Source organism: Phalacrocorax carbo, chromosome 5 (genome assembly GCF_963921805.1).
Source record: "Phalacrocorax carbo chromosome 5, bPhaCar2.1, whole genome shotgun sequence".
Classification (NCBI taxonomy): Eukaryota; Metazoa; Chordata; class Aves; order Suliformes; family Phalacrocoracidae; genus Phalacrocorax; species Phalacrocorax carbo.
The window spans coordinates 18,531,616-18,550,336 of NC_087517.1; the positions used below are offsets into that span (position 1 = coordinate 18,531,616).

Genomic DNA, 18,721 nt, shown 5'->3' on the forward strand with positions numbered 1-18,721 from the left:
GAAATGCTCCACCTGCCATTTGGGGTGTATCAGGAGGCAGAGAGCCCCCCATGTGCCACCCAGACCCTCCCCACAGCTCTGCACACCCCAAGGCATGTTCCTACACAGGAAACAGGCACAGCTGGGAGAAAAACTAGAAGGACCCGAGGTGTCCAGCTGCAGCTTGTGGAACAGGAGAGACTTTCACAGGAGGCAAGATAAAAATCAGCAGGGATCCCAATACACAAGACTTACACAGGCTGCAGCTCCCCATTGGAGCCCACCATGTCCACCCTTAGCTCATGTCCGCACAAGACCCATGCAGAGCCCTGGGCATGTTCCCTGCCCCAGAGCCAAGCTGGGCTGCCCTGGCCCACAAGGTGCAAGAAGCAGCCTCCTGCCCATCCTGCAGCCCCTGGGAGGGTGTCTAGGACCCCCCACCCCAGTACACCCCTTGTGTTTGTGGCCAGGCTGAGCCAACGGGTGAGAGGGCAGCAAACCCAGGATCGCTTATGAAACCTCCTTGCTCCTACGGCAAGCCCACCGCGGGCTCTGCACTCTGCTCACCCCCAGGGATGAGCCACAGAGGTGACGGCCATCAGCCACCCAAGCGCTCAGAGGGCACCATTCGCTGCAGAGCTGGGACGGGGCAAGCAGTTGTTTGCCAGGGGGGATCCGGGCCTGTCTCGAGCTCCTGGCCGGGTGCTGAGTAGAGCTTAGCAGGGCAGAGTTGGTCCCCATTCCTGCATCCACACCAGCCACGCTCAGCACCCCAACCGCTTCCCACCCCCTGGGTGCCTTGAAGCCATCCAGCGCTATTCCAGGCAAAGGGAGAGGAGCAGCTACCAGCCGAGAGCTTGGGCTTTGCTCTTTCTCAGCTCAGCCTCCATGCTTCTTGCCCAGGGAGGGGCAGCAAGTCCCTAAGGCGAGCGAAGGCAGGACCCCGAGTTTATTTGCTCCCTAGTTCAACCTCGAGAGCGAGGACAGACACCCCCAGCAGCTGGGGAGCGCAGCTCTCCTCCCCGTGATGGCCGAGAACAGCCATTCGGGCGGGGAGGGGGGGAAAGGAAGGCACCCCGCAGCGGGGCCCGGGGACTCGGTGGGAGGGGGGTGTCGGGGATTTGGGGCAATGCCTCCCCCGGCCGCCCGCCGGCAGCGGAGCCGCAGGGCCGGCCCGGGGCCGGGGCTGCCGCTGGAGGCTCCCGCCGAGGCGGTTAGCGGGTACCGGGCGCCCTCTTGTGCCGCGGCGCCGCAGGGCTCCGGGGGGCCGGGGGCGGGGGGCGCCGGTCCGGGCAGTCCTGGCCCCGCAGCGCCCAACCCGCCTGCCAGGGGTCCGGCCGAGGTGCTACCCCCGCCCCTCACCGGGGTGCTCAGTTTGCGATACCGGGCTCCTGGGGCTGCTTCCCGAAACCCAAAATGTTAGGCAGCCGCCTGGTAAGAGCAACCTCTTAAAAGCCAGGGAGACCCAGCTTTAATTCCCTCCGTCATGACAGATCACCTGTGGGTTCCTTTGGGGTGGGGTGCCCACCACTCTGTGCCCCGCTTCATGGTGTGCACCAAAAGAGAACGGCATCACTCTGCTATGCAGGGCACTGGCAGGGCATTATCCCAAACTGGCCATCTCCCTGCTGCCCAGCAGTGCCCACCACGAGTGTCACAGACTGACCGAGAGCTGTCACAGCTCAGCTGACCTGCCAGAGCTGGAGGGTGGCTGCCACTGCATGCCCATCCCTCCTGCCACCGGTGACAGAGGGACATGGCAGATAGGGGTGGCATGTGGGGGCCTGGGCACATGCCCAGCATGTGCTGGGCCATCCCTGCCTCACTGCAAGGCACCAACCAAGGTGACAAAGCCTCAAAGGGAAGAAACAGGGACAGTGAACCTCAGGAGGGGCAGCAGGCAGAGCCAGAGACCCTACAGCTATGGTCCAAGACCAGCCAAAAGCCTTCAAACGTCAGGAGACAATCCTTAGTTTTGGCTGTCCCCCTCCCCAGGCTCTCCGCATCTTTGCTCACCATCTCCACAGGAGCGGGGCAGCAGTGGAAGTCCCAGTAGAAGGGCAGTCCCGAGAGTTCGCTCTTCATATGCAGGCTGAGGCCACCGGCAGCACGGTGGCAGGAGAAGGAGGTGGCATTGTCTGGCTTCCCTGCCAGCACGGGGCACATCAGGTTGGACAAGTGGTGCAGGAAGGATGATACATGGACTGTCAGCCGCTTGTTCAGCTCCTGGAGAAAGGCAATGTTAGGGGTACAGCAACGCCCCAGGGAGCTCAGTGCTGGGAAAAAAAAGCAGTAGAAACTCCAGCACAGAAAGAGCCAAACTAATTCTGCATGTCCCAGCGCTGCAAAAAGCCATCCTTGGGCCTCAGCTCCCAGCCTTGCGACAGGACATTCCCCACTGGTTCTCCCAGGCCAGCCAAGCTGGCAAGGCTTCCCTGCCCCACCAGCCCAGAAGGGTCTGGGTGTGCAATGGCCTCCACTAGTGCATCTGCCCCACATGACACCATGAATGTCACAGGCTGGCTGAGAGCTGTCTCAGCTCAACTGACCTGCCAGAGCTGGGGGACAGCTGCCACCACATTCCCACCCCTCCTGCCACCAGCCCCTCAGCACAGCAACTCTGTGACAGAGGGACATGGCAGACGGTGGCACATGGGGGCCTGGGCACATGGGCTAGGGTGAGGGGATGAACCACGGCCCCATGCGTTTTGGGGACCATGCTGACAAGACAACCCATGGGAGCCTGTGCCTGGCTATGAACATGAACAGGAGTCTCTCTGACACTGGTAGGAAGGCAGCCTTGTTTCAGGCTCCTCCTTAGTATACTGGTCCTGGGGAAACCAGCTGCCCACCCAGCCCACAAGCAAAATGAGTGTGCTGGTCTCATCACACAGCCCCAGTGAACACCTGGCTGCCCTGGGCATGCTAAATAGCCTGGCCCTCTCTCCCAGGAGGGGGGTGCTCAGACAACTGTGGTGACAGTGCTTAGCCAGAGCCACCCAGGGACTTCCCAGGCCAGGCATTGGCACCCAAGCCCTGTCAGATCCAACAGCCATTGTGTCACTGAGCAGTTTATGCTGGGATGTCAGCTGCTGCGGGGAGAAAAAGAGGTCCCTGGATTTCCCAGACACTCACCTTGGACCTTTGTCCCACGGCCTTGGCATCTGCACTCTCGTACCAGACGCTGCTGAGGTCAGAGATCAGCAGGATGTAGCCAGTATCCCTGAAGCACGCTTTGGCAAGAAAAGCAGACTCACCAAAGGAAACAGAAGCCCAGGGCTGTGTCAGGAGGCTGCTCTCCAGCTCCTCGGAGCCCTCCATCTGCAAGAGAGCAATCAGGTCTCTGCCTCAGCCCCCATCCAGGAAGACCCCAGTCCCTGGGGTGGCCTCACATGGACCCTTGGTCCCTGCTGGCCCCTCCATGATGCAGCCCCACCTCACAGCCTGGAGGTAAGGGTGCTCAGCCAGCTCTGGTCACGCACATCCACACACACGCACGCAGCTCTGCTGGGATGGACATTTGGGGAGCTCTGTGCACAGCAGTTCCTACCCCAGCTCACAGTAAGGACCCCAAAAGTACCAGCAGACACATAACAAAGTAACTGCTGCCTCCCCAGTGTTATCTGGTGCTTGCTGTCATTAATACAAGACCTCTATGTCCAAATTAACATTTAAGCTGCTCCACTTGCACCAGGATGGGCAGCAGGACACTGCAACCCTCCTCCTGCTTGGACATCCCATCCCTGTGCTCTGTGCAAGCCACATGCCATCCCCTGCCTGCACCGACACCGGCAGAGTGCCAGCAGCTGTTCATGCCACCCATGAGCACTGCCACTTCCCGCTCTTCCCAGTGACAGGCTCTGTGCCTGCCAAAACAGTTGGGGACCCGGTGTCCCCAGGGTGCCTGCAGGACTGGGGCTCTGCGGAGCCACGGAGTTACCCAAGGGCAAGAGGAGCAGGCGGGCCAAAGGCTGTCGGGGCGAGGGGCTTTGCAGAGGCGACCGCTGCTGGGCCGGAGGCGAGGGCCAGACTACGGCTCCCAGCATGCTGCTCTCTTCCGTGGCGTGTGAGAGGCTGGGGCATGCCGGGATGTGTAGCACCGTGCGCCACAGGTCACCGGCACAGGGAAACAGCCACAGCTGTCGCTTCCTCAGGGCCCAGGGAGCAACTGGTCCTGCTCCCTCACCTGCTGATGAAGATGGGGATTGGATGTGGCGCGTCCTGCTCAAGCATCCTCAGGTGTCACAGGAGGTGCCATGGACAAGACGCTGTGCAAAGCGATGGGGACTGAAATGCCTTCAGACTTTGTTTTGCGCTTGTTCCTGTTATGAAATATACCAGTACAAGTGCCCGGCTGGGGCCAGCCCTCAGGCTGTGGGCACGATACAGCCCAGAGAGGCAGCAGCAGCCGGGGGCTCCTGTCCCTTGGCCCAGGTATATCCCTCAGCCTCAGCAGCTGCAGGGTGCCCACGCAGGACAGCACAGGGCATGCACCCACACTGTTGCTCTCCCAGGCTTGAGCTGGGACTCAGCTGCTGCACCCCAGCAAGCCCCACATAGCTGGGGCTGCAGATGCCTGTGTCCCCCATGCCTGGGGCGTGGGGTCACAAGACAGCACAGGGCAGAGCTGTGCCAGACTGGCAGGGCCACGGACACTGCACACCCCCCAGCCCTCCAGCCTCCTCCACACTGAGCACAGCCTCATCCTTGCCCCAGGCACTGACCCCCCCACCCACCCACCCAGCAGCCACACACTGACTGTTATACCCCACCTGCACACCATGCGTTGAGGCCATCCACCCTGCACCCACAAACTGCCCCCCCCCCCCCCCCCATGCACTGCCCCTGAGCCCTCCATTTGCACCCTGTCCCCACCCACCCCCTCTTCCTACCGTGCAGGCTACAGCCGCCCCCGGGGCGGGGCCAGGGGAGGGTTTGCATGTCAGGGGTGTGCTGGGGAGGTGGGAGCAGGCAGGGGCTTTGGGTTGCAGGACAGATTGGGTAGTATGGCCAGGTTGGGATGCAGGACGCAGTTGGCTTTGGGTGCAGTGGGAGTGCAGGGCCAGCCTGGGGTGGAGGGCCCGGGTGGGGTGCTGGCTGGGTGAGGTTGCGCTGTGCATTGCACCCCGTGCCCACTGGGTGCACAGGGCCCAGCTGTGGGGATCACCCCTGTGGACCTTCACAAAGAGTGGCAGCACATCCCTCCTGCCCTGCAGACACCTTTGGGTGTTCCTGGGTGTCAGGGGGCTCCTCAGGATCAGGTGGAAGGGGCAGCCACAACCTGGAGCTGTGGTCCAGCCTGAGCACGTCACTCCCGTGGACAGTCTCTATCATCTTCCCAGTCCAGCTCCATCCTTCCTTCGAGCTTTCGCACAGGGCCAGCTTGCATCACCCAAGAGCTGCAAAGCCCCCACCTTTCCTAGCCCAGGGCTGAGCTTTCGCAGGCCAGTTCAGACTGGTGGAGGCAACACTGGGAGCACAGGGCTGTGGACTCTGATCTGCTGTAAATGCTGGAGCAGTGAGCAGGGCTAGTGCGGACTCCACTGCAGTTGGTATAACCAGGCAGCAGCAGGGAACCAATCCAGGCACTGAGCTTAATCACGAGGGTCAAAGGCAATGTTTTCTTCCCCGGAGAACCACTGCTGGCTAGTTGAGCAGCAAGAACAATACCTCTGGGGCAGTTAAGTGTTGAGCACCCCTGGGACCAAGCTCTGCAGGGGAAAGGGGGTGCACTGTTTTGGAGAACTGAGCTGAGCTACAACCCCAGCCTGGGGCATCCTGGTGTGCCAGAGCCAGGGCATAAGTATACATGTGGTGCCATGAGCATCAAGGGGCCATAGGTGCAGCTAGAACAGGGCAGTGAGGAAGGGGAGAGCCAGCTCAGTGGGTGAGCAGAGCCTGAGACAGCCCTTTGGGGCTGGACAAAGCACTAAGCCCTTCTCCAGCCACATTCACAGGGTGGGGTTTAGGGGCACCCACATCCCCAGCTGCAGTGGCACCAGGGAAGGGTGGGCTGGCATATCCCAGGCAAATGCTGCCTGAAAAGGAAACTCTGGGAAAGGGCAAAGGTGGTTGAAGATTTTTATAGCTCGCTCCCAAGCAGGGAAATGAGGTTCATGCTGGGAGTGTGGAAGCACAGGTCCCTCCAGTCCATGTGGGCCTCAGAAATGAGGAGCAGTGGCCCACAAGCTGCCTTGGGGGCACAGCCCCAGTTCCCCATGAGGTGTCCCTGCACCGCAGGGTCAGGCCACAGTGTGCCACGGGGGCATCTCTGTCTCACTCGGCCTCCTGGCTAGCTGCAGCTCCCCTGAACCAGGTTTGGGGAGCAGGTGCGTCCCTTCCCCTGGTGCAGCAGACCCCTCCTCAGTGGTGTGGCTGCCCTCCTCCTCTTCTTCCTCCTCCTCACTCCCCGGGCAGAGGAAGCAGCAGAGGAAGGTGTTGCAGGAGAATGGCAGCAGCCTCCTCAGCCCAGCAGGGAGCCCATATGCCTGGCTGGCTTCATCCCTCTCTCCATGGGGATGGCATTCACCTGCCCTGGCTTTCTGCAGCACCAGCTCAGAGAGCAGCCCTCGTTCCTCCAGGGTTCCTGCAACCAGGGTGGTGGGCAGGGCATTGGGAGCCCTCTTTCCCAGCTGCACCCCCACAGCCAACACCAGCCCCAGGACCCCCAGGCAGCACTGCCTAGAGGCAGAGCAATTGTTCGGGGATGGTCCCATGGCCAGATCCAGCCCTCGGAGCAGGGGCTTATTGAGACATGCTGTTGCATCCCCTCACCTGAGACTGTGTTCTCCAGGAAAAATGACAAGAAGCCAGTTAAGAAGACAGGCACCATGAGCAGGGAGAGGGAGAGGAGGTCCAGGGGCACCCACCCTGCAGGGATAGCACCAGAATCACCTGGGATATCCCAGCCCAGCAGCAGGGTAGAGGCAGGAGCTGCTGCAGCAGATCCAGAGTTTGGATGGGGAGCTGCCTGCTGCTGTGAGCCGCCCCAGCCTCCCAGAAAACTGGAGATGTGTGGTCACCATGCCATGGGGCCTGAGGCTTTGCCTTGCCCAGGGAGCATCCCTGCTACCTGTGGCCAGATGAGCTGGTGCCGTGCTGAGCCACCGTGGCACCAGCAGTGCCATGAACATGGTGAAGCCAACGATGAAGATGTTCCTCCCCGAGTCGATGTCCGCATACTGGAAGTAGGAGATCCCCGTGCCGACAGCCACAGCATAGGTGACACAGAGCACTGCCCCTGCGAGGGGCAGGAGTCAGGTAGTGGCAGGCAGGCTGCAGGCAGTGCCGTGAAGGGAAAGGGCAGGGTACCCACCATGAACCGCCAGTGGGATGTGGGTGAGAAGCCCTGCCAGCCTCGGGGACATGCCCAGCACCACACATGCCAGTGCGCTTACTTGCACTGAGGGGCGAGAGCCAGCCTGGCAGAAAAGAGGATGGGAAAGTGAGGAGGGAGAGTGTCACCCCTGCACTGTGTATCCCCATCCTGCCATACAGACCTGCCTTCCATGCCCAGCACTGGCTCAGGGACATCCCATGTACCACGGGTACCCCACACCTACTGCTCCATTGCTTCCTCCTCCCCACCCCTTGCCAACCTTCCTCTCCCCACCCTGGGCATACCTGCGTGAGGCCGGTGGTGCAGGCATTGGCGATGCTGGCAGCCGTGCCCCCCGGGGTGCCCAGCAGCCCTGCCAGAAGGCTGCCCAGCCCTTCCATGCAGAGCCCCCGATTGCAGGCATGGGGGGGCAGTCGTGGGGCTCGCAGAAGCCTCCCACACAGCACATAGCAGCCCACCGAGTTCATGCTGCAACTGATGGCCATGGCGATGCCCACTGCCAGTGCCCGTGGGGTAAGCAGGGGCCACCCCCATTCACCTGCGGCAAAGGGAGAGGGATGGGTGACAGGGGCCCTTGCTGAGGGTAGATAGCTCCACCCAGCCCTGCCACCCCCCACCTGCGTAGGGGATGCGGAGCCAAGGGGCATGGAAGGTGCTGTTGGCCCAGGACAGCTGTGCCATGGCCAGGTCCAGCGATTTCCAGGGCATGTGGAGATGGCTGAGGATGGCACAAACAATGCAGACAGCAGCAAATGGGAGCAGTACCTGCAAGGGAGCAAGGGGAACCTTAGCAGGGAATTATCCTCCCCTGGCCAGCACCCTGCTTGCTGTGCCCCAAACAACAGGCCCTTGTCCTGTCACCTCTCCCAGGGAGCCCTGTCACCTCTCCCAGGGAGCCATGCCACATCTCCCCTACCCCTGCAGGGAGCGTAGAAGGCTCTGCTGCTCCAACATCCTTTAGCACAGGTCCCCTGTGCTCCTCCAGCAGCGTCCACACCCCAGGATCTGCACCAGGACTTCCCCCTGCCTCTGCTCCAGGGTCACTGGGTCCCATCTAACCCCACACCAAAGAGCTGGGCTCTGAGAAAAGCCTGGGCACAGCAGAGGAAGCAGGGGCAGACAAGTCACCATACTGAAAACGTGCGCAGGGTAGGGACGGATTGCTTCACGGAGCCCTCCCGAGCCTGGGGCCAGGTGCAGAAGGGCAGGCGGCAGGACCCCAGGTGCTGGGAAAAGGTGACAGCAAGGAACATGAGCCTAGGAGAGGGAGCAGAGGTCACCACGCAGCACCATGGCGATGGGGCCCCATGCATGCTATGCACTGCAGGGAGGCCCCATTCCTGTCTCCAGGGTGAAGGGAAGCCCCAGGGGCTGTACACTGGTATGGTCCCCAGGCTCACATACAGCAGCGCTACCCCCCAGTTAGTGGAGCAGAAGAAAGCAGCCTCCTTGTATGCAGACAACCCGATGATGGAGAGGCTGGGGGCCAGGACCATGGGCCCACTGTGCCGAGCTGCCCACCCACACATGCCAGACACTCCCAGCACCAGCTGAACTAGCCCAGAGACCAGCACAGCTCCAGAGACCTGTGGGAAGAAAGGGTGGGACCCATGGGGCGGGATACATGGAGAGCAGCCCAACACCCCCCCCCCTTGGCCACTCTCCCACTGCCCCAGTGGCATCACCCATTCCCCATGCTCCAGCCATGCTCCACTCACACCAAGCCCAGGAGAATGCACCCACATGCACCATGACCTCCATTGCCTTTGCACTTCCCCTTGTTTCACCCCTTATTCATGGTAATCCCCAGGAGGGCTGGAAAAGGGACTAGGGAAGCAGGGATGCAGGTGACAACTGGGGTGCTGGTGGAGCAGCACAGGAGCACCCACCTCTTGTAGCAAGGCAGCCCGGCTCCCTGTGACAGGGCAGTGTGGTGCAGGACATGCGCTGGCCACAACTGTGCCTGGAAGGGAATTTCAGAGGGATGTGATGCACATGGATGTTGGGCTCATGGAGCCGGGTCCAAGAGCACACACCATGGAGGTTGCTGGTTGGAGGAGGGCTGGGGTGCCAGCATCCCCATCCCCACAAGCCCTGACCCCAGGGAGGCGATTAGATGCATTGCAGGTGCACTCAGGGGCGAGTAGGGTGCTGTGTACCATCACCAAAGGGGCCAGCAGGCAGGATCCCTTGCTGCCCCTCATCCCTAGCCCATGCACTTGTCATTGCCATTCCCCTGGCACTGGCATGGCCTGGGCCCCGCAGGACACAGGCTCCAAGGCTGTGCTCACCGTTCCTGTCAATGCTGGCACCAAGGGACAGGTGGGAGCTCAGCACCATGGCAGGGACAAGGTACTCGAAGGATGGGATCTGAACCAGTGGCAGCCTAGGGAAATGGACAGCAAGGGCATGTTAGGGAGGAAAGAAGGGATAGGGCTGTTCCCAAAGCCCTGGCTGCCAGAGGAGCAAGGGAGGGGAAGGGAAGGAGATGAGAACCCCAAAGTGGCAGGAGGTCACACCATATCCCAGATGTCCCCTAGCACATCCCAAGCGCCAGCATGGGATGTGCAGAGGTCAGGGGCTTTGCCAAAGTACACACCCAGCCCCTACATGGGGCGTGGGCAGATCAGGCACTGGATGGTCTGGAGGAGCTGTGGATGATGCTGGAGCAAGGAGCTACAGGGAAAGCACAGCAGTTTTGCTAGAGGAACATGTGAGAGAGGAGGATGCAGCAATGGCAGGGAGGGGACAGCTACGCAGAGATGCAGGGCAAGGGGTTGTCCTCATGCCCTTTCCCACCTCCAGCAAAGACTGTCTTCCCACACCCTAGGAGGGAGCAGGGACATGCCCTGCCATGGCATCACCCTCCTCCTGGCGACAGCTGCATCCCCTTCGTTCCCCTTGCTCACCGACTCCCCAGGGTGGTCTGCAGCACTGTGGAGATGCCGCAGGCAAAGAGGCTGCGTGCCAGCAGCTCACTGGTGGCCTGGGTGTGGGGCAGCTCCTCAGGCAGGGTAGGCAGCAGGAGGAGGTAAAAGATGCACAGCAAGGAGGCCTGCACAGCCAGGTGCTGTGAGGGGAAGAGAGAGGGTGGTCATGACTCCCTACGGCACCCAGAACTGCAGCACCCTGTGCCCAGGCCCCGAGTGGATGCATACTCACTGACACCCCCCCCGGGCAGCACCTATCACTGCCCGCTCCCCTCCCAGCGCATGCTGGCCAGAGCCCCACACAGTCTTTGCCTGGCAGGATACTGCTCCTACCCTGCCACCTGTGAGGATCCCAGCCCTCTCCCCATCACCCCATCTCTCTGGCTCCTCACCATGGTCCCCCCTTACCTGAAGGGCTAAACAACAGCTCAGCATCCAGGAGCACATCTTCTGCAGGGAGCAGGATGTGAGCACGGGGCTCCTGGCACCAGGCACTCCGCAGTGGCCCCCATTCATGCTGCTACCTCCCTGCACCACTCCCAGTTTGCAGTCCAGAGGGGGTGGATGGGCTCCTACCCACCCCCCACACGGCTCCTCACAGCCCTCTCACAGCTGAACTTCCACCTTCTGCAGGAGCTGCCCCAGGGTTAGCCATTAACTTGAGTTGGTGAGTAACCTGCCCTTGCAGCCAGGAATGCAAGTGTCACCTTGTGTTGTCACCACAAGGGCCAGGTGACAGCCACCCATGGCCAGGACACTGGACACAGTTACAGTGCCAACTGCCCAAATCCCAGGTCCCACCCCTGCCTCTTGTGGTACAAGGGGCAGAGACTGGGTGGACCACAGCACAGACACCTCCTCCTTCACATGCTTGGAGCATCCCCAACAATACCCTCCAGCTCCAGCAAGCCCTGCCCATGGTTGTTCCTCCCCAGCACACCATCCCCTGCCCTCCTGGTCCAGCCCTTCCTCACCATCAGGCCTCAAGGAGCCCATTAAAAGCTGCACAGCCCACTCCCATACACACCCACATCCTGCCATTCCCCTCTGTGGGCACTGTGCCTATGCCAGGAGGGTCTCTGATGGGGTTCTACCATGTCCACCATGCTCCTAGGAGGAGGACACTGAATCCTGCCGCTGGACAAGGATGCCAGGGACAAGAGCTACCCGCTTGGCTGGGAAGGCTCCCAGGGAACTCAGACGGGAGATGCTGGTGTGTTTGTCACAGGGCAGAGGCAGCTGTGCCAGCAACCACAACAGCAACCCTGCCAAGCCCTTGCTGCTTTAGGGCTCACTCATTAACTGGACAGACTTTGGAGAGCAAAGAGCAGTGGAGACCATGCATTCCCCACATTCCCAAGGAATGCCCCTGCCTTCCACAGGCACCAGACCCAATGTCTCTCCTGTCCCCTGTCACCAGAAAGCCTGGTTCCTCTTGAGCCTTGCAGGACAGGCATTACTGCTCCTGGGTTCACTTGCCAGCACCTAGGATCTGCCTTGCACCCTGGCTCAGGGAGCAAGCACAGCTGCATCGATGGGGCTCTGCAGTGGGGTTCCTGTGCTGCCAGCACAGAGCAGCTCAGCAAAACAAGGCAGGTGCACAGCAAGAACTACTTTTATTGGAAGAGATTTGCATCTACAAAAGAGTGAAAAACAGGTGTAAAATCCACCGTATAAAGAAGGGGCACGATGAGCTGGGCTGGTCAGCAAGACAAGGTGCCTTCTCTCCGCCCCAAGGAGCAGTCCAGCACTGTTTACTTGCAGCCACAGACAGCTGGGTTTTGGGATGGGGTCACAGAGCACCCCAGTTTCAAAGCACCCAACACAAGCAGGATAAGGAAGCTCAGTCTTAACTACACCTCACCACCTCCAAGCCCAGCAGGGCACAACCTTTCCCTGGGACACAGCCACACTGGGGTCCCCTCTTGGTATGACCCTTGCGCCTCCCGAGAAGTGGCCTGGCAGCCCCCAAGGGGAATTGCTGCTATGGCCAGCCAGCTCAGGCTGCTCGCTCTCACCTCCTTTTACCTCCTCCCCCATTGCCCAGGCACCCCATCTCCTCCTGGAGCACCCCACGCCCCACTGGGGTGACTGCCCCAGCCCCTCCACCCTGCACACACAGCCCCAGCATCCTACATCCCACACACCACCTCTGCCCAGCACCACAAAGGGCCACCCATTTGCTGTAGGAAAAGGTACAACACTCCCCTTGTCCTACAGCACCCCAACCCAAGGGCACCCCATTTCTACCCTCCAGCTAGTAGGTCCCCACCCCAGCACCCCAACAGCAAACCAACTCTGGCCCAACCTGTCCCAGCAGCCCCCAAAGTGAAGGACACGCCTGCCCTGGGTGGGGACACACAAATGCTGGTCTGGAATTAACACAGGGGCCTCCAGCCCCACGCGGCCCCAGGGATCAGGTGTTCAAGAAGTGCAAGAAAGGAGTTGTGCCACACTAGGAGGGAAGGGGAAAGGGGCTGCTGCCCTGCACTCCTAGCTGGGAAAAATGGAGCTCTTGATTCTGCTGAGATCCATGGCAGTGTGCAAGGAGCACTGCCTCAGCCCCAGGGGGTCCAGCCAGTCCTTGCAGTTGGAGGCTTCATCCCACGTGGGGCCCACACCGGCTGAGTGGGTATGGCAGTGGAGCACTGGAGGAACTGGGAGCACAGCTAGTCCAAAGGGGCCAGGCTTTCCAGGGGCTGCAGCAGGGGCAGTACGGTTAGATCTCTCACAGGCAGTGGGCACTCTCCTGAAGGGACCTTCTGAGGGGCTCTTCTGTTGGGCTAGATCAGGCACCTTTGGGTAAGACAGAGCTGTCATCACACTGCCCCACAGGTAGAGTGCAGTCGCCGTGACACCCCCGCGATGCGGCTCCTCGGTTGTCTTGTTCTCCCCCAGGCAATGGATGCTGCTGGCTGGAGAGATGTCAGGCAGCTCAGGCTGGGGCTGGTCAGGGGCTGGGACTGTCTGGGTGTCCAGCTGGCAGGTGCCATCCTCTGGAAACAGTGCAGGCCGGGGGGCTGCAGGGCAGATGCTCCTCATGCACACAGACAGGTGCATCACAGTGACAGAGGTGAAGACAGCAGCGAAGCCAGCCAGGTACACCACGCCCAGGAGGCAGGCCAGCTGCAAAGAAGCTGATGGTTAGCCCAGAGCCCCCAGCAGCCCCCCACAGCCAGCTGTGACCCAGCATGGCCACACATTGACCCAGCAGCCATGACAGCAAACAGCATGATCAGCACCGGGGCCAGGGGCTGGGGAGCAGACAGCCACGCTGCTGACACCAGGTGGCACGCAGCCTGTTCAACACAAGGCTTAAATACCACAAACCAAAATGCACCACCTAAAACCTAACAGTTCCTGTTTAAAACCCCAGCCGGTACCCAGTTCCATCCATGCCACCACCATGACCTTGCACCAGGACTTGTGGGGCTGTGGTCCAGCACAGGACAGACTAATCCAGCACTAGGCTGTGCTGCCTCAGGCAGCACAGCTGCAAATCCGCATCTTCCGGTTTCTGACAGCTTCCCTGTTCAACAGGGAATAAATCAAGCTGCTGCTTCCAGCAGAAAAGAGGGTCCAGCTCCAAACCCATGGCTGGCTGGGCCCTACATTCTTGCAAGTAGCCAATGCCACATGCCCTTACCTTTACCACTTGCTGGTAGAACTGGCCCACCACATGCTGCCACATGGACTGCTCCATGAGGACACACAGATCCGTGTAAGTGAACCAGCCACGCCACATGCCCTGCTTTTCTGCCACACTGCAGGAAAAAAAAAAGGGAATGGTGGATGTAGCATGGACCTTCTCCATTGAAGAAGCTTCAGCCCAGGCAGGCTTGGAGAAGACCCTGCTCAAGGTCTATGGAAGGGAGCTGCAGAGCCTAGTGAAGTCTCATGAGTACCCCAACCTCTTCTTTCACTGCAGCAGAGCTAGCTCTGAGCAGGGGCAGAGCTAGGGTTACCAGGTGGATGAAAGGCTCATCTCCACCCCACACACCTACCGTCCTTCCAGCCAGCTCAGCACTTCAAATAGCTCCCGGGGGTCTGTGTAGAGACTCCAGTCCTGCGGGGACAGCAGTGAAACAGCACAGTCAGGGCAGGCCACCCAGCACCTGGAGACATCGATCTCCATTCCTTCATGGGAGTACATTGGGGAAAAGCAGAAATCCAAACTCCCCTTAACACCTCCTTTCCCCACTGTGTGAAATAGTTGGCCACAGTGACAGCCCCACTTACAATGGCGCTCAGGAAGTTCATCTCCAGTGTGTTCATGGTCTGGACATCCACCTTCCCTGCTGCTCCCCACTCATCGTTGAACACCTCCTCCTCCTCACCCTCATCATACAGGTACTTACTAGCAACCATCTAAAAGTGGCACAAAGGACAGGATCTCAGTCTCCCCCGCACTCCTCCAGGCCTCCCTCAAACCCAGTGATGCCCCCAGCCCACACTGCTCACCATGGAGATCAGGAAGAGGTCTGAAGATGATATCTGCTGGAGGTATTCAGGGTTCCTGTGCCGAAGTCTCTCAATGTAAACCAGTGCCAGCATCATTGAGCAGGGTGAGATGCAAGCTTCCCTGTGGGACAAGGCAAGAGCCAAATGGAAGGTTATTTGCATGATACAAACATACCAGTCACCACAGCACAACATGGCTGCTCCCTCCCCACATATGCAGCAGGGAGGTTTAGTAAATAGACAGCTAGATACGTCCCAGCCTTGGCATCTCCACACCAGCTGTCCTAAGCTGCGGCAAGAGAAAGTGCAGGGGATGCAGGGTGGAGAGCAGGAAGCCCTGGCTCATGTTCCCAGACACAACTGGCTCCAAACTGGGCAGTGCTGCCTGCAGCCAGGCATGCTGCAGGGCCTTGACTGCTAAGACCAGAGCCAGGGTTCACACCTGGCTGCCCAGCAAGCTGCAGATGCAGCCAGTACAGGCTCCCCATAACAAAAGCACCCCTGCACCCAGATAGCAGGACTAACCCAAAGTGGGCCTGGCTGTGTCAGAAAGCCACTGTGCCTGCTGGCCTTGCCAGCTACCCCCAGCTCCTCTGACACTAATCAGGCCTAAGCACAAAGCCAGTGCTGGCCCAGGGGACAGCAGTGAGTCATAGGAGAGATCAGAGCTCCCAGCTCTGAAATGGGACATGAAGGGACAGGTTTTCCTTCTTACCGGGATACGTGAGACACATATTTCTTCTGGAGCCTGCGGATAGGGCTGGGAGCCACTTTCTGCAGCAACTCCACAGCAATATCTAGGACAGAAAAGCAGCAAGAGGGGTTAGGCCCATACGGCACAGTCCATCCGCACCAGCCCATTGAGTCTTGGGCTCAGCCACTCAAGTTCAATTTAAACTGTGATGGTAGGACAGGCCTTATTAGAAGTCAGGGATGAGGGAGGAACACACAGGCAAGACAGCCAGACCAAAGCAGGAAGAGGATGTGAGTGTCCAAGGCCCAGCAGCAGTGCCAGATCCAGATTAGCATGTCTGCGTCATGGGGAGTTATGAGCAGTCAGCTGCACAGAGAGGCTAACACCCTCCCCTCACCCTACAAGACCTCAGACAACCCTTTCAGAGACTTTCTGGGACCTGATGTCAACACCAGGTCTTCCCAGTCCTTTGCTCCTGTCCAACCAGCATCATCCTCCTCCTCCAGAGCTGGACAGCACTGACCAAGCTTCCTCCCCACTACAGCCCTAGTGCCCCCCAAAATGATGATGGACAACATATTCACGTGAACAGGAGCCTGAAGGCACTAGCAGGGCATGGAAGCAGCAATATGGTATAGCTGCAGCTCCTCATCTCAGCCCGTTTCCCCTCCACCCATGGACATGCCTCAGCATTCAAGCACTGAAAAGGCCAGAGACTGACAGATGCTGGCAAATGGCTTCAGCAGGTCCCGTCTCACTTCTCAATGTGATAGGACCAGCTGGGAGCATCCTGAACAGCACTACAGTCTGATGCTTGGAAAGAAGTGTTTGGCAGGCAGCTCCAGCTCCCTTTTGCTGCTGAGCCCTTGTCCGACAGAGTCAAGAGCAGAGCTCATCCCAGCAGCCTTGTATTTCCAGCTCCCAGAGAAAGTACCACCACACCACCTCTTCTGCCCAGGTCCCTCCTTTCCACATCTCTCCAGCAACAACAGCTGCAGTCCCACAGGAATTATTTGCCTGATAGCAGCCACCAAGCTCAGAAAAACACCGCTTTAAGGACCTCTCCAGGTCATTCAAGCCACACCACTGCTAGGATCCATAGCCAGGCAGACACAGCTCCAGCCACCCCATCAGCAGCTCCCAGCTTCTCACACTGCTGCTGCTCTCTCTGCCCTGCTTGGCCACCTTTGTGCTGAGCAGGGACATGCACACGAGCCAGCAGAGACAGCAGCAGGACTCTAAGAGATACAAAGTACACAAGATCCCCTCCAGACCTTGCCCCAACACCAACCCTAGTCCTTCAGCCTGCAAATCTAACCCATGACAACACATCCTGCCCTATAGAACACGGAGAGCAGCTGACAGCTGTCCCCATGCCACAGCATGCTGAGGGTGGTTATGGTTCTTCCTTTCCAAAAGGAAGAAATGCACTTTTCAAGCTCTTTCTCCTCAGCCAGCCCTGCACTGCCTCCTGTGACTCCCCCCCCAGTGCCAAAGACCTTTTCCAGCTCCTCCTCCTACTATGGACTCTCCCCACAATTGCCTCTCTCATCTGAAGAGCAGTGCCATAAACTTGCCATGTAGCAATGGCACAGCTCTACCAAGACAGATGCCATAGCCCTAGCTCCTGTTTTTTTGACAGCAGCTGGCAAAGGAAGGCTGTAAGAGCAGATAAGCTCGCAGTGATATATTCTGCATGCCACTCCCACCCCCAGCTGCTGTAGCCAAGGAATTTCCTGGGTGCGAGGCAGTCTTTATAGCTAATAGCCCTCAACAGAGTCTTCTTCCATGAATGTACCCTTTGAACTTTCAACAATGGTAGCGTCTGGTTGAACAATCCGATTTCACTCCCAGGTGTGATGCCAGCCCTAAAGATGAGCCACATGCCTCCCTCGCACCACCCGTGTCAGAACTCACGACTCTCAGCAGCGCCCAGGTAGCCAGCTACTCTGCCTGGCCCTGCTCCGTCACCACGTGCCCAGCATCCTCCTCCTCACTGAGGAGTGTCACACAAAGCCTCTTGGTGACTTCATATGGTTTCCCCAGAACTATCACAAGAGTTTTGAATGCAAGCATGCTTCCCCACCTGCTCAATGCCCCCTGCAAGCTGTGTGAGCATGCAACTAATGGAATGACTAATGCAACCCCATGGCAAAGGATCTCCAGCAAACCACTGCTTGCCCTTGACCGCTCCTCCCTGTCATCACCTGTGCCAGCCTCCCAGCCTCAACCCAGCTGCATCCTTCTGCTCCCCCAAAACACTGCTGAATCAACAGGAAAAAAGGGATGTGATCCAGCTGAACACAACAGGAACTTATCTCCTTGCTGCTCACAACTAAGAGTTAAACTAACCCCCTAATATCCTGCAGAGCACAAGAAGCTGTCCAAGACACCTCTCATGAGAGACAGGGACATAGCCTTCACTGCCAAGGAATTTGCAAGCAACCTAAAGGAATATGCACACCAGCGAGGTGCCAAAAACGCAGCAGTGAGCCAGACAGGGCAATAAAACACAGAGCAGGAGCCATGAGGCTCTGGCACCCCGCCCGCTGTGCTGCGCACAGTGAGGAAGGCTGGGTAGGGGTGGGATTTGGCGCTGGGGAGGAAACGGGTGACTTGTCGGTCTCAGCCCCTGGGCTACTTCCAAACCCTTTGACTCAGCATTCCCATCAGGGGACATTCAACAACCCACCTGCCACAGGGCTAGAGAGATTATCCAGGCTGCAGTCTTTGTCCCAGCCGTAATAGAGCCGCTTCCGCACCCTCTCGCTCAGCTGCTGGTGCCTGGGCAGGAACTGCAGGCAGACAGGGGGCATGTGAGAAAATCCCCGAGCGCTCCCCACCTCAGACCGGCTTAGGGGTACGACGGGCCCGGCGGGGTCCCCAGGAGCTCGGCCAGGGCCCCGGGTGTGCGGTCACGCGGGACTCTTCGAGGCCAGGGCTTACTGAGGGAACGCTCCAGGGGCCTGAGGAGAGTGGGGGACACCCGCGGGACGCTCACCGTGAACTCCTGGAAGCCGCTGAGGGAGAAGGTGCCCTCCTCGTCCAGCAGCAGCCCGTCCAGCTCCATCCCGCCCACGCCAGGACCGTTAGGTCCCCTCCGGAGGCGCTGGACCGGGTCCCCTCCAGTGGCCGAGAAACGCCGGGTCGCTCCGAGGGCGTAGAACCAGTCCCCTCCGGGGTACGCGGTCGCTCCGAAGCCGGTGACCGCGGCCGCGGCCGCGGGGACTAGCCCTGCCGTCCGCCTTCCTCTTCCGGTGCGGGCGGGGGGGCGTGGTTTGAGGCGCGCCTGCGCACAGCGCCCCGCCGCTCCCGCCC

General features: G+C 59.7%; 2 protein-coding genes across 5 annotated transcripts in view; both read right to left on the minus strand.

Moving 5' to 3' along the window:
- SLC23A3 (solute carrier family 23 member 3) overlaps positions 1-11,032 on the minus strand; it is a 51,477-nt gene extending 40,445 nt beyond the window's left edge. Inside the window, exons 1-12 of one of the 4 annotated variants that reach the window (XM_064451376.1) lie at positions 10,657-11,032; positions 10,228-10,388; positions 9,610-9,704; positions 9,208-9,281; positions 8,723-8,904; positions 8,452-8,575; positions 7,936-8,083; positions 7,603-7,856; positions 7,295-7,400; positions 7,052-7,219; positions 6,754-6,849; positions 6,047-6,565 (exon numbers count right to left, since the gene is read on the minus strand). In XM_064451376.1, coding sequence (XP_064307446.1) covers positions 6,222-6,565; positions 6,754-6,849; positions 7,052-7,219; positions 7,295-7,400; positions 7,603-7,856; positions 7,936-8,083; positions 8,452-8,575; positions 8,723-8,904; positions 9,208-9,281; positions 9,610-9,704; positions 10,228-10,388; positions 10,657-10,764 — 1,860 coding nt within the window. In that variant the 5' untranslated portion in view covers positions 10,765-11,032 and the 3' untranslated portion in view covers positions 6,047-6,221. Of the gene's footprint in view, positions 1-1,995; positions 2,206-3,114; positions 3,301-6,046; positions 6,566-6,753; positions 6,850-7,051; positions 7,220-7,294; positions 7,401-7,602; positions 7,857-7,935; positions 8,084-8,451; positions 8,576-8,722; positions 8,905-9,207; positions 9,282-9,609; positions 9,705-10,227; positions 10,389-10,656 lie in introns of those variants that run through there. The other 3 variants (XM_064451378.1, XM_064451377.1, XM_064451380.1) reach the window with 3 other exon arrangements.
- An 813-nt stretch (positions 11,033-11,845) lies between these two features.
- Positions 11,846-18,686, minus strand: CNPPD1 (cyclin Pas1/PHO80 domain containing 1). The gene is made up of 8 exons (XM_064451400.1): positions 18,405-18,686; positions 18,096-18,198; positions 15,425-15,506; positions 14,710-14,830; positions 14,488-14,616; positions 14,253-14,314; positions 13,895-14,012; positions 11,846-13,374 (listed from the first exon to the last, which is right to left on the minus strand). Exons 1-8 carry the CDS (start codon positions 18,471-18,473, stop codon positions 12,742-12,744), a joined length of 1,317 nt encoding a protein of 438 aa, XP_064307470.1. The 5' UTR covers positions 18,474-18,686; the 3' UTR covers positions 11,846-12,741.
- Positions 18,687-18,721: the final 35 nt, after the last annotated feature.

Excerpts from the sequence above, each read along its gene's own strand:
- CNPPD1 (XM_064451400.1), bottom strand. The coding sequence starts at position 18,473 with ATGGAGCTGGACGGGCTGCTGCTGGACGAGGAGGGCACCTTCTCCCTC. Across the intron at positions 14,315-14,487 it reads TGAACTTCCTGAGCGCCATT|GACTGGAGTCTCTACACAGA; the intron begins GTAAGTGGGGCT and ends CTGTCCCCGCAG. Across the intron at positions 14,013-14,252 it reads CTGAGCTGGCTGGAAGGACG|TGTGGCAGAAAAGCAGGGCA; the intron begins GTAGGTGTGTGG and ends TTTTTCCTGCAG.